Source organism: Branchiostoma floridae, chromosome 17 (genome assembly GCF_000003815.2).
Source record: "Branchiostoma floridae strain S238N-H82 chromosome 17, Bfl_VNyyK, whole genome shotgun sequence".
NCBI lineage: Eukaryota > Metazoa > Chordata > Leptocardii > Amphioxiformes > Branchiostomatidae > Branchiostoma > Branchiostoma floridae.
Genome location: NC_049995.1, coordinates 11,523,932 through 11,536,190, shown reverse-complemented (window position 1 = coordinate 11,536,190; position 12,259 = coordinate 11,523,932). Strand labels below are relative to the sequence as shown.

Below are 12,259 nucleotides of genomic sequence, written 5' to 3'. Positions count from 1 at the left end.
CGGTCGTTATAGGCCGATGGTCGTCTTATGGACGTGGTCACTTATACAAGTTTCACTGTACAAAATGTACCTTCCCAACAAAGTCAGCAAAGTGCAAACCCTCCCTCCCACAATCCATAAACTATCAAATTCTAGACCATGTGTTTAACTACATTTCAAAGACTGGAAGATTCTTTTAGTTCAATTTGATTGTTAAGCCAACCTTGTGTCTGTATAGCCGTTATCTTGTTTTTAGTTCGTTTTCATTGTAACTCAGTCTGCAATTATTACTTTTCCTCCGTTGATTGTCATTTAGCCTTTTCAATGTCAACCTTTGTATTTGTTGTAGTTCCCGTTGACTTTGACCATTATTTGCTTTATGTTTACTGAGCAGAAGACCCACATAAGCAGATATGCTTCTTGTCGTACGCTCACAAAACAAATGTGAATAAAATAAAATAATAAGATAACAAAGTCAGCAACCCATTTCTACACCAGGGTAGAGTGAGAAAAGTCGTGTAAAGTACCTTTCCCAAGGGAACAACATCTAGTCAGAAATGCCTGAAAAACAGACATGTGACCTTCAAATTCATGTCCACTCGTGTAGGAGCTATTCGACACCATGATACAAATGTCACACAAAAATGATAGAAGATACATGTACATTGCAGGGCAATATTCCAAACATGGCAGACTCCCCTCCAAACCAATATCAAGTTCACCCTCCTACACTTGAATTTCACACAAACATGCTCCGAACCCTGCCAAAACAAGTGAACATGACACACACAGAATGCTCAACTTCCCTAAACGCCTTTTCTTCAAAAATAGCGACATCTTCTTCTTTTTTTTTCTACTGCTCAGCCCCCTTGACGGGGATTAATAGCAGTGCGCATGCTTAGTTAGTTACAGGTGAAAGTAACATACAAACATCGGGAAAATAGAGGTAACACAAAGGTACATAAACAAATGAAACTGTGGGTGCAAATGACAAGACAAGTGAATGTGGTGGGTTAGTGTTATTTACATATGTACAAGGACGTGTAGGGGCGACTCAATGCAGCAGGGCCCTCCCCAGTTCAGTTTTGAACTGGGAGAGAGACCCCGCCTCCGCCACACCAGGCTCAAGTTCATTCCACTCCTGGATGGTACGAGGGAAGAACGAGAGCCTATAAAAGTTGGATTTGCTCGCGATGGCCTGCAGCTTGAAAGCGTGGTTGGTGCGGCGGGAGCATCGAGTCGCCAGGACCAGTTTGGACGCGTGTGGGACGGAAATGTTGTTATGAATGATCTTGTACATAGTTGTAAGTCTGGCATTTTTCCTTCTAGTTTGTAGGGACTGCCAGCCCAGTTGGTTTATAAGTGTAGTGACAGAGCTTGTATACTGGTAATTGTTGGTGACATACCGGGCTGCTCGACGCTGAACCATCTCGACCCGCCTCACCTGATCTTGGGTGTGCGGGTCCCACACACTACAGGCATATTCCAGGTGTGGTCTTACCAGGGCCATGTAGGCCCTCTCCTTTGCCGTCGTGCTGGCAACCCGCAGGCAGCGTCTGAGCATGCCCAGAGTTTTGTTGGCCTTTGATGTTATGGCGTCGACGTGGCTGCCCCATGTGAGGTTGGAGGAGATGGTGACTCCAAGGTATTTGGTGGTACTTACCTTGTTTAGTGGATGGCTGTGAAGGGTGTATGTGTGGGTGATGGGTGTTTTGGACGATGGTATGGTCATAACCTCACACTTAGATGGATTGAACTCCATCAGCCACCTTTGTTCCCAGAGACAGATGTTATCTATGTCTTCCTGTAGCTTGTTGCAATCAGAGCTGTCATGGATAGGCATCTGCAAAATGCAATCATCGGCGAAGAGTCTCACCTTTGCATTTGCAGCGTGTTCTGGGAGATCGTTTATGTATGCTAGGAAGAGGATGGGCCCCAACACTGTACCCTGGGGAACGCCCGAGGTCACTGGCATAGGGTCCGAACGCTCTCCATCAAGCACAACCGTTTGGGACCGGCCCAACAGGAAATTCTGTATCCAGACAAGGGTGTTCCCTCGGACACCGTAGTACTGTAGTTTGTGTAGCAGTCTACGGTGTGGGACTTTATCAAACGCTTTCGCGAAGTCCATAAAAACGAGGTCTGTCTGGATTCCACTATTCCTATTGACAGCCAAGTCATCTGTTAGTGAGAGCAATTGGGTCTCACATGACTTGCCGTGGCTGAAACCGTGCTGGAGGTCATACAAAATGTTGTTATCCTGAAAGTGTGTCATCGTTGTGCTGGCAATAATGTGTTCCATTACTTTGCAGCAAATGGATGTGAGCGAGATTGGACGGTAGTTTTCTGGTTTGGAACGATCACCTTTCTTGTACACAGGGGCTATGTTAGCCTCTTTCCAAGCCTCGGGCACAATGCCGGTGTCCAGGCTTCTCTGGAATATGACCTGAAGGATGGGACTGAGGACTGAGCTGAGTTCCTTCAGGACATGGGCATGAACTTGATCTGGCCCAGAGGCTTTATGGATGTTTAAATTCCCCAACAGTTTGTCAACACCACTCACCTCTATTTGGATGTCCTCCATACAGACATGAGGACTAGGTCCTAGGTCTGGCAGGGGGTCATCTGAGGGCTCATTGGTGAATACAGATTGAAATTGTTGATTGAGTAGGTCAGCTTTAGACTTATTGTCTGACACCAGGGTACCATTGTTCCTAAGATGGGAAACACCAGACCTTTCTGACTTAATGGATTTAAGAAAGCTCCAGAACTTCTTGGTGCCTTGCTTTGCAGAGGGGTTATTGGTGTTATCACTAGTATCTCCTGGTACAGGTATGTCAGTTATAATAGATTCAATGTACTGCCAGTAGCATTCCTTTAACTTTTTCTTGATTTCTTTTTTATACTCGTTCAGCTTGTCTTTTCTCTCAGGTGACTTTTGACCTAGGGTCTTTCTGTAGTATCTGTCCCTCTTCCTCATTAACCGTTTAAGGTCAGGAGTAACATATGGTAAGTGGCGTTTGGCGCCTACCATTTTGGAGGGAACATATTTGTCAACACATTGAGATAATTTGGAAGAAAAAGTATTGTACAGATCAATACCACTCTTCCAACCGATAAATCTTCTAGTTAGCTATTGGATGAAAACTCGCCCCCCTTTTACGTGCCAGCGTTTTGAACGAGCACACGTACTTCCGACGCCAAAACCGCGCATTTCTGCTGGCCTGACGGAATCCTTGCATCCCTGTTATGTTAAAACTGTCGGCTTATAACATGGCAGTGTTTATGTATACACCACCGGTTGTCTCCTTACAAACAGCCAAATCCTGTTGACCAGAAAGTTTCAGTTGTCAAAAAACAGTTATGAGATGCATTCCTTTGTTCCAGTGCTTTAGGAATTATAATTTCATAAAGGCAACTTAAGCAATGTTAGGTTGACTCAGGGCTGTAGAATTTCAAATTTCAAAAGTCAGTTTTTTGGTAAATTTTCTACCTACATAGATGAAAACAACTCTATTGCATTCCATGTCATGAAAACACCATGAAAGTCTGCGCAGAAGTAAGATTTTTCAAGCTATCACTGAAACTTCATACAAAAAGGGACAAAAATTTAGAAACTTGTATGTCTACATAATCATAGATAGTACATTTGTATATTGCTAAAAAGAAATACTTTGTACAGGGTTAAATAATGACTATATTTGTAGCAAAGACTCCCTATTTCTTCAGTTCTTTCTGTATCATTCTTTCTTGAATATATGACAATGACTGTGTATCCATTGTTTTCCGACATTACCACATCCATTGTTGTTGAAACATCACAGCTAGACTTGAAAACATGTTATACGAATGTGCATGTTGCCAAAATAAACAAAAAATGTCATTGTTGAAATCCACAATCACTTCAATCTGTACTACCAGCATTTACATGTATGAGAAAGAGTATGGTAGCAGAACACACACCACTACCATTGGTCTAGCTCCCTGCTGTAGTGATTGCACAACTGCTATGAAGTATGATACTGACCTACATTTACAGAAAGGTATGGAAAGGGTTTAACTGAAAGCATACATGTAGCCTGTGGCAAGCAACATACTTGCCTAACTAAACCATACCTACAATACTTTTGGTGGTATCAGGCAAAACTGCCTAACTATATTATCTCCTATCAGTTAGGCACAAAGTAAGTACTTGGGCATTCAAACAATGAAAGCCTTACATCATAATATAATACATGTATACTGGAACATTTTACATCTATTAGGAGAAGCACAAAAGAAGTTAACATTGATAATAATACATTTTCAAATTATCAGATAGACAATATCATAGTCTTTATTGCAACCTTTCTAGGGATATTCCAATTTTAGGCCTTCTGTTTTTAGTGTGTATAGCAGAATGATGTTAGCTATAATAATATACATTTGTAGTGTTGTTGTAGTGCTAAGAGGCACATACATTTTGTATGGCAGCAAGGTACTTTACTGTTTCTGTAGTAGGGTACTTATCTTTAAAGGAAGGGTTTACTATACCTTCATTTTTAAGCTTGAGGTACCTCTGTGAGCATGAGACCACCATTTTATATCCTTCAATACACATTGTACCGTACATGCATTTCTAATTTTGTGGAAGCGGGAAAAAGGACTGTTCGCGTTTTAAGTTCACAGTAGCACCACACACTGTAGTCTTTTACTGCCGTGGAAAAATGTTCGCGGTGGTTTTAAGTCCGCGGTGAATTGGCAACGTGAAAACCGCAAACATTAAACCACCGCGAAAACTTCTGCATTTACAGTATTGGAACCAGGATCTCAACTGTGAGGCTGCTACCAGTTGAGCTACAGGGACATCATTTGCTACACATTGTATATGTGTATATGTAGTGGGGCCGCGTAGCACAGTGGTAGTGTATTCGGCCCGTGACCGAGAGGTCGCCGGTTCGAATCCGGCTGCCGTGTTGCCGGTCTTGTGCCCTTGGGAAAGGCACTTTACACGACTTTCCTCACTTTACTCAATCCTTCTGTCGGGAGTTGGTGATTCACTTCAAATCACCCGGATGGAGGCCTGGCGACCTCTGTCTCGTATCAGCCACATGGTGATCTACATCATTCACCCAGATGGGTGTGTCACCGCGTAAGGGGCGGTATAACCCGTCGTGTGCGAACATGTGCGAACATGTGCAGGGTTAGCCCTTGATAATAGCCTACGGCTAGTTGAGCAGCTCTGGCTGTTTGTAAAAAGCTGAACAAATAAATAAAAAAATATGTGAAGAAAAAACGTTTTCAGTTCTTACCCGGCGCTGAATATCGACCGCCACCACCAGCGGTAGTCCTCGCTGGACAGCTGGAAGTACGTGAGCGCCACGGAGATGCAGCCCGTGACGGACAGCAGGATGACAAACACGATAAACAGGATCCCGTACAGCGTGTACTGCTCGCGGCCCCACATGGTGGCAAAGATGTAGTACAGCTCCACAGAGATGGCACTGGGGGGAGGGGGGCAGAGGACATGTCATTGACTCTTAAGATAAAAATGACTCACAGAAAATGCAGGGCTCCAAATACCTTTTTCTGCATACATGCACAAGTGCATTGATAATTACCTGCACCGAAAATTACCTGCACCAGACATATCTTACCTGCACCACTCTAAATTTTTTGAAGTATGGATCATACTAAAATTGTTAGTAACCATTGCTATTTTTTTCTTTTATACTTTTTTAGGTGGTAACACTAAAAGTCAATGTAGCTAATAACAATTCACATACACCTACATTATAGGTCATTTATGTATAATACCCAGTGTATGGACCAGTGCAGGTTAGGTGCAGGTAGACAACCATGGCAGAAATACCTGCACAGCTCCAATTTTACCTGCATTAACCTGCATATGCAGGTGGTATTTTGAGCCCTGAAACCTTGTGGTTCAAATTATTAGAAAAGACAAAATTACAACGGTGGCAATGACAAACAAAATGTTGCCATTTTCCTTGTCATGACACTGTGCGCAATCATCTTCCAGGTGGGCAACAAAGTTGACAGGCGAGCAGAGGATTGAGAAAGAGAATAAAAGATGATTGACAGTAATTAAGTAACAGAATGATGTTTAGTACGTCAGCTACAGATGATTGACAGGAAATATTTTTGACAGGTGAATATCAGTTGATAAAAAGGTAACTGATTATTGAAAGGCTTGTAACAGATGACTGACAGATAAGTAATCAATGATTGACAAGTGAGCAACAAATGATTGACAGGAAACAGATGATTGTCAGGTTACAAACAGATGATTGACAAGAGATCAACAAATTAATGACAGGTGAGCAAGAAATGATTCGGTAACTGATGATTGACAGGAAGCAGATGAATGACAGGTACCAGATGATTGACAGGTGAGAAGCAGATGATTGACAATGCATAATTAACATCTGATGATTGAAAGGTGGAAAACATATGATGTTAATCAATGGACGATTGACATGTTACAGATAATTTGCAAGTAATAGATGACAGAGTAGTAACATTGTCGCGAAAACACTATTCCAGGAGTTAGAAAGACTGAAGTAAGACCTTGAAAAACGGGTTTTTAATGAGATTATTGTATGCGAAAGGCCACCGACACACTTTGTCAACAATAATAACAATTATAGCAAAACAAACAGTGTGTGGCTTTTACGGCCGTGGACGGCATCCCCAAGCCGCCTGTAGCTAATCCACCAAGGGTTTTGTCTGTCAAAGTTGACGGATTGGTTTTAAAATTTTTCCGTAATCAATTGACGGAAAAACGGACGCTAGCTAGAGCCCTGGAGTAGTAACATGATTGTTAGGTCAGTAAAGATAATTGACTGGTGATTGACAATGCAGTAAAAGATGATTGACAAACCTGAAGGGCAGGAATCCACCAATCAGCATGTGCGCTGGGGCGGAGCGGTACCAGGGCACCGGCGGGATCTCACGCGGGATGTTCTTGGTCCGGCAGGGCGCGTCAAAACTGTCCGCCATGTTTTTTCCAAAGATTCCACCAATCACGGTCAGGGGGAAGCCAACTGTCGATAAAGAAGAAAACAAAAGACAATCTCACTATCATTGCTTTCTGACGTTTTATCGTTTTTGGTTTTAGTAAATACCAATTTCTATTGTGCTATGATAATCACTTTGGGTTAAATTTACCTAAATTCATAGTGCCAATGGATTATTGGTATAATTTTGTTTTACAACAATTTTTGTGTCCAACAGTTATCATTATTTGTCATTTTTTGTACAGTTTTCCCTTTAAAATGCTAAATGCACTGTCAAAAGGATTCCTGAAAATATGAACTTCAAAGAAGTCATTTTTACAATTATGTCCAGGGCAAAGCCTGGATACCAGGCTCTGAGCTGGTCAGTACTTACCCAGCAGCCATATGAGGATCAGTAGGATAACTGTTGTGTAGGGGAGGGCCTGTGTGGAGCCTAGGTACCAGGCTATCTACAGTCTGGCTATATACATGACTAAAGCCTGGATACCAGGCTCTGAGCTGGTCAGTACTTACCCAGCAGCCATATGAGGATCAGTAGGATAACTGTTGTGTAGGGGAGGGCCTGTGTGGAGCCTAGGTACCAGGCTATCTACAGTCTGGCTATATACATGACTAAAGCCTGGATACCAGGCTCTGAGCTGGTCAGTACTTACCCAGCAGCCATATGAGAATCAGTAGGATAACTGTTGTGTAGGGGAGGGCCTGTGTGGAGCCCAGGTACCAGGCTATCTACAGTCCTATAATCATGACTAAAGCCTGGAGACCAGGCTCTGAGCTGGCCAGTACTTACCCAGCAGCCATATGAGGATCAGTACAGCGGCGCTCCCGAAATACGCGTCAACTTGCGCGAAACGTCCTCCGAAATTTCGCAGTGCGTTACGCATTCTTTCGCAGCGCGTTCCGCGAAATTTCGCAAGACGTTGCGCAGTCTTTCGCAGTGCGTTCTGCGAAATTTCGCAAGGCATTCTGCGAAGTTACGCAGCGAGTTTCGCGAAAAGCAGGAGCCTAACGCAAATTCCTACTGCGTAATTCTGCGAAACTTCCGTAGAAACACGCCGCATTCATATGCAGACCGCCCGCGAGGTGGGCGGAGAAATATCACGGTTTGTTTACCTTTCCTTTGAAGCCGGCGCGCCAAAGGCAAAGTACATATACGAGTACATGTACATACCGGACGGGGTAGTCGCTTCTCACAAATCTACTAGCCTCTACCAAGGAGGTTAAAGAACCTTTAGTTGTCATGTACCAAATTCAATGAAAGTCACACAAAATGAACAAAAATGCTATTAGTAATACTGCTATAAAATAACCACAGGCCTGTGTCCTTGGTAAAGTTACGAAAATACAACGTAAAAATGTACTTTTGGTTTGCAATGCCACCCTATTCATGATTAGCCACGCCGTCATGGTGACAAATTTTGTGCCTTAGAACTTTCCTATCTTGTCAATATCTGCGTACCAACATGTGTCAGTATTTTCCTCATATTTTACCACATAAAAGTTACGGGAAAGTTTTTTTTTTTTCTTTTTTTTTTCTTCCATAATTTGGAACGCTCTGAGAAACAGCCGGGGAGACTTCTATATTCGGCTATCCTCGTTTCACATTCGGCGGGGGGTGATTCGCTTCATCTCGGCAAGGAGGTTGAAAAAGGAATCGTCGTCAGCAAATGGTGTGCTTGGAGTTCTCACGAGATAAAACGATCTTCGTTGACAATGTTCGGTGTGCTTACATTTACAAGGAGGAAAGACGACGGGGGCACTTCCGTGTAAAGACGTCAAAATTAGCGTGCGAAAAACCATATAACGTCCTTGGAAAAACACTGTCTCGCAATCACATTCTGCTTGGTGCACCGTGATTTTTTTATTCCCACTTCGCTGCCTGAAATTTTGCAGTGAGAACGACCCTTTACCCCACGACTAAAACCTGTATAGTAGCAAGTTTTCGAGTTGAGAACTACAATTTGTAGAGGACGCACGTAACCCGATCCGCATGGGAAATGCCGCTATTTGTGCCGTTACCATGGCAGCAGCTATGGCGGCAGTCTTCAGTCGTACGTCTTGGACAGGGCGTGCCCGATTACACTCAAGATCCAATCAACTTGTCACCAATCACAGCCAACAGCGGCGACAAAAAAAAAGGCGGTAACATTTGACATACAGATTTTTGGTTCGGTTGTTCGTATTTACATTTTGTCAGTTGCAGTTTAAACTGATACTAAGTACATGATGGCACCAAGATGACAAAAGGTGGAGTTTCTTCATACACCGGCACATATTAGTGATGTACCTACCGTATTTCCAACATTTTGAAAAGATGATGGTCGATCGGGTTTTAAACGCTATATGTTGGGATATGATGTAGTATACATTTGTTGATGTTTATATTATCAGCATTGCATTAGACTGGTCTGGTTTTAAATCTCACCACCAATAATTCTGAGACGCACCTAGTCCGATAGTGTCTAATTGATAAACGACTCGTTTAAATTAGGGCTAGATCGTCACCGCTGCTAACAGCGTCCTTATTTTTCAAGCGGTATATTTTTTTGCTTTTGTACTCATTCATACAATCCCCGCTCAACAGTCTTGCAGCATGAATTGGAAATACACAATTTCTCAAATATATGGACGAACTCTTTATTATTATTTCAGCATTTTAAAACCAAGAGCTTATGATAGTTATTGCCTTATGTCTGTATCAGTTGTCAAACCAAGACGTCAGAAGCTAGGATCGTTGCGAGGTTGAATGTGTTCCTTGCAGTAAGGTTGCGTCGATTGTCCGACCAGGAGCGGCCGACAGTGATGTTCCGACCCAAGAGCTCCGTAACAGGTAGGTCTTCTTGGCCAAGCTGCACCCCCGATGATCAGCAATATACCAAGGAAACCAACGGATGGAAACCCAAATCCCATCTTATAAAAACAACTACCAATACATAGTAGAAGTACAAATGTACACGTAACGTTAGTTACGCTAACAGAACTTTGAACAGATACGCAGACAAAACACGGTTAATAAATACATTGAAAACACATAAGGTGAATGTATACCCTAAACACATAATGTTTAATGTATGCCCTGTATTGTTTCTTTCGTTCGACTGTCCGATGACCAGGGGCTGCCGTCTGCGATGCCGTAAGAAACAGAACTCCGTAAGGAACAGGTAGGTCTCCTTGGCTAAGTTGCACCCCGATGATCAGCAGTGCGCCAAGCAAGAAACCCGAATCCCATTACGCTGGCTTACAAAATCATTATCTATCGATGCTTTACTACATAGAAGTACATGTAATATTAGTTAAACTATATGACACTAACACGTTTGAACAGATACGCAGACAAAATACAGTTAACAAATTAAAACACATAATATAATGTTGAATGAATGCCCTGTATTGTTTCCTTCGTTCGACTGTCCGGCGACCAGGAGCGGCCGTCAGCGATGTTCCTCCAAAGAGTTCCGTTAGGAACAGGTAGGTCTTGTTGGACCCCTCTGGCTCTGCACCCCCGCCGACCAGCAGCGTCATTTCAAGTGAAGCCAGACGATGAAAACCTGAATCCTAGATATCGTCTAGAAAAGTAGCTATGAATATGATATCAATACCAATAACGTTACATTGAGCATCATTCTAGCTAGAAATACAGGTTATGACCGAGCAGATATAACTTTGATATCGTTTTACATTATACAAAATGTAACGTTATATTGAATATATTCAGACTTGCGAAGAAAAAGGTGTCTAAATCTAGGATCGCTGCAAGGTTGGATGAATTCCCTGCAGCAAGGTTGCGCCATGTGTCCATTGTCCGACGACCAGGAGAGGCTGACATCGATGTTCCGACACAGGAGCTCGTCAGCAACCGGTAGGTTTTGTTGGCCCCTGCACCCTGGACGACCAGCAACGTCATTCCAAATCAAGTCGGCGGATGAAAACCTGAATCCTAATCCTCTAGAAAAGTAGATATCAATGCCTACTACGAAGGAGTATAGCTTTATCTAGGAATTATGGACGGGCATTATATGGTTTTACACATGTATACAATATATAACCAATTCACGCAAATCCTGCATGTCTTATATTTCCACTTTCAAGAGGAAAAAATGTCACATTAACGATTATTCAACACTAGCTAACTTTAACGCCATTCCTTTCCCTTTTTTTTTCTGGTAAAATTGCGTAACGTTATGTCTGTTATGACATTAGCTGTCATTTATGGGCTAACATCCAAGTCAAGAATAATTACTAGTACATTGCGTTGGAACATTCATAATGCTTAACGTTCCATAACTCACAACAGCGAATGAGCTTAGAATGAGTTCAAAACTATTGCAAGAATTATTACAACATGCAACAGTTGGGTTGGAACCGTCGACTTGTAGGTCTCGGAACGCCGGCTGACCTAAACTTTCTTCAGCAACATCATTGCGTCTCTAGCATTTCGTTGTCTTCGCCATCGTATGTCTGAGTCAAAACTGACAGACATTTGCGTGGTTATCTTATCTTTTATACAGTGAGAATTGTCTGAACACGAAGCCAGCGTCAGCGCCGCCATCAAAAATTTCCTTCCTAAATCGGCTTGGGTGACTCACAACGCGAGTCACCAGCAACTTCGCTGTCTGAATGCCTCTAGCTGCCGACAAAGATTAGACCTTCAATTACTGCTGATTACAAGTTCATAGTCATTTCTAAGAATCAAATCGTCACAACAATAAAACAAGGAGCCTTGCAAAATCCTTTGTTCGCAAGGCTTGGCTTGTCTGCATGTACCATTATGCCGAAGTGGTCCCGTGGAAAGAAAACTTTTCTCTTCAAGGCTCATTTCTTTGACCAAAGAACAACTTTGTGTAGTGTCTAATTGACAGAAACCATTTAATTAAAATTAATCGTTCCTATATCACAATCACTATATGATATACTATACATCAGAATACACGTTTCCATATTTTACCATATTACTTTGAAAGTGGAGTCGTCCACTGACCCCTTGTGACCTTGTTTTCCTGCTGCTGCTGCGACGGCCATCTTGAAGAAATTACGCGAAACACGATTTTCACATCAACAACAACAATGATTGTTTTTTGTCGCGGAATACTAAAATTGGGCCTGCTAACATACATTTCAAGAACTTAAGATAATCAGATACAAGACTAGATTGTTTGCTTGTGAAATCTGCCGTAGTTTTCCAGTCCGTCTACATAGAAATGACGATGTAACGTTAGAGTAGAGCCGATTTCGTGTCGGTTTATCCTGGGTTACGCAAGTACGCT

At 42.5% G+C, this 12,259-nt stretch overlaps 1 protein-coding gene and 1 non-coding gene across 3 annotated transcripts; one reads left to right on the top strand and one right to left on the bottom strand.

The window, feature by feature from the left end:
* Window positions 1-4,863: 4,863 nt before the first annotated feature.
* On the top strand, window positions 4,864-4,940 carry Trnat-cgu. Its single transcript has one exon. It is a non-coding gene; the product is annotated as a tRNA-Thr (tRNA).
* A 305-nt stretch (window positions 4,941-5,245) lies between these two features.
* On the bottom strand, window positions 5,246-8,201 carry LOC118403995 (transmembrane 9 superfamily member 1-like). 2 transcript variants are annotated; one of them, XM_035802892.1, is made up of 3 exons: window positions 7,786-8,201; window positions 6,860-7,022; window positions 5,246-5,462 (listed from the first exon to the last, which is right to left on the bottom strand). In XM_035802892.1, the coding sequence occupies exons 1-3, from the start codon at window positions 7,958-7,960 to the stop codon at window positions 5,267-5,269; spliced, it is 534 nt and encodes a 177-aa protein (XP_035658785.1). In that variant the 5' UTR covers window positions 7,961-8,201; the 3' UTR covers window positions 5,246-5,266. The 2 variants fall into 2 exon arrangements, with proteins under 2 accessions (XP_035658785.1, XP_035658786.1); XM_035802893.1 differs by lacking the exon at window positions 7,786-8,201 and adding an exon at window positions 7,369-7,474 and having other exon boundaries at window positions 5,247-5,462.
* Between the last annotated feature and the right edge of the window lie 4,058 nt (window positions 8,202-12,259).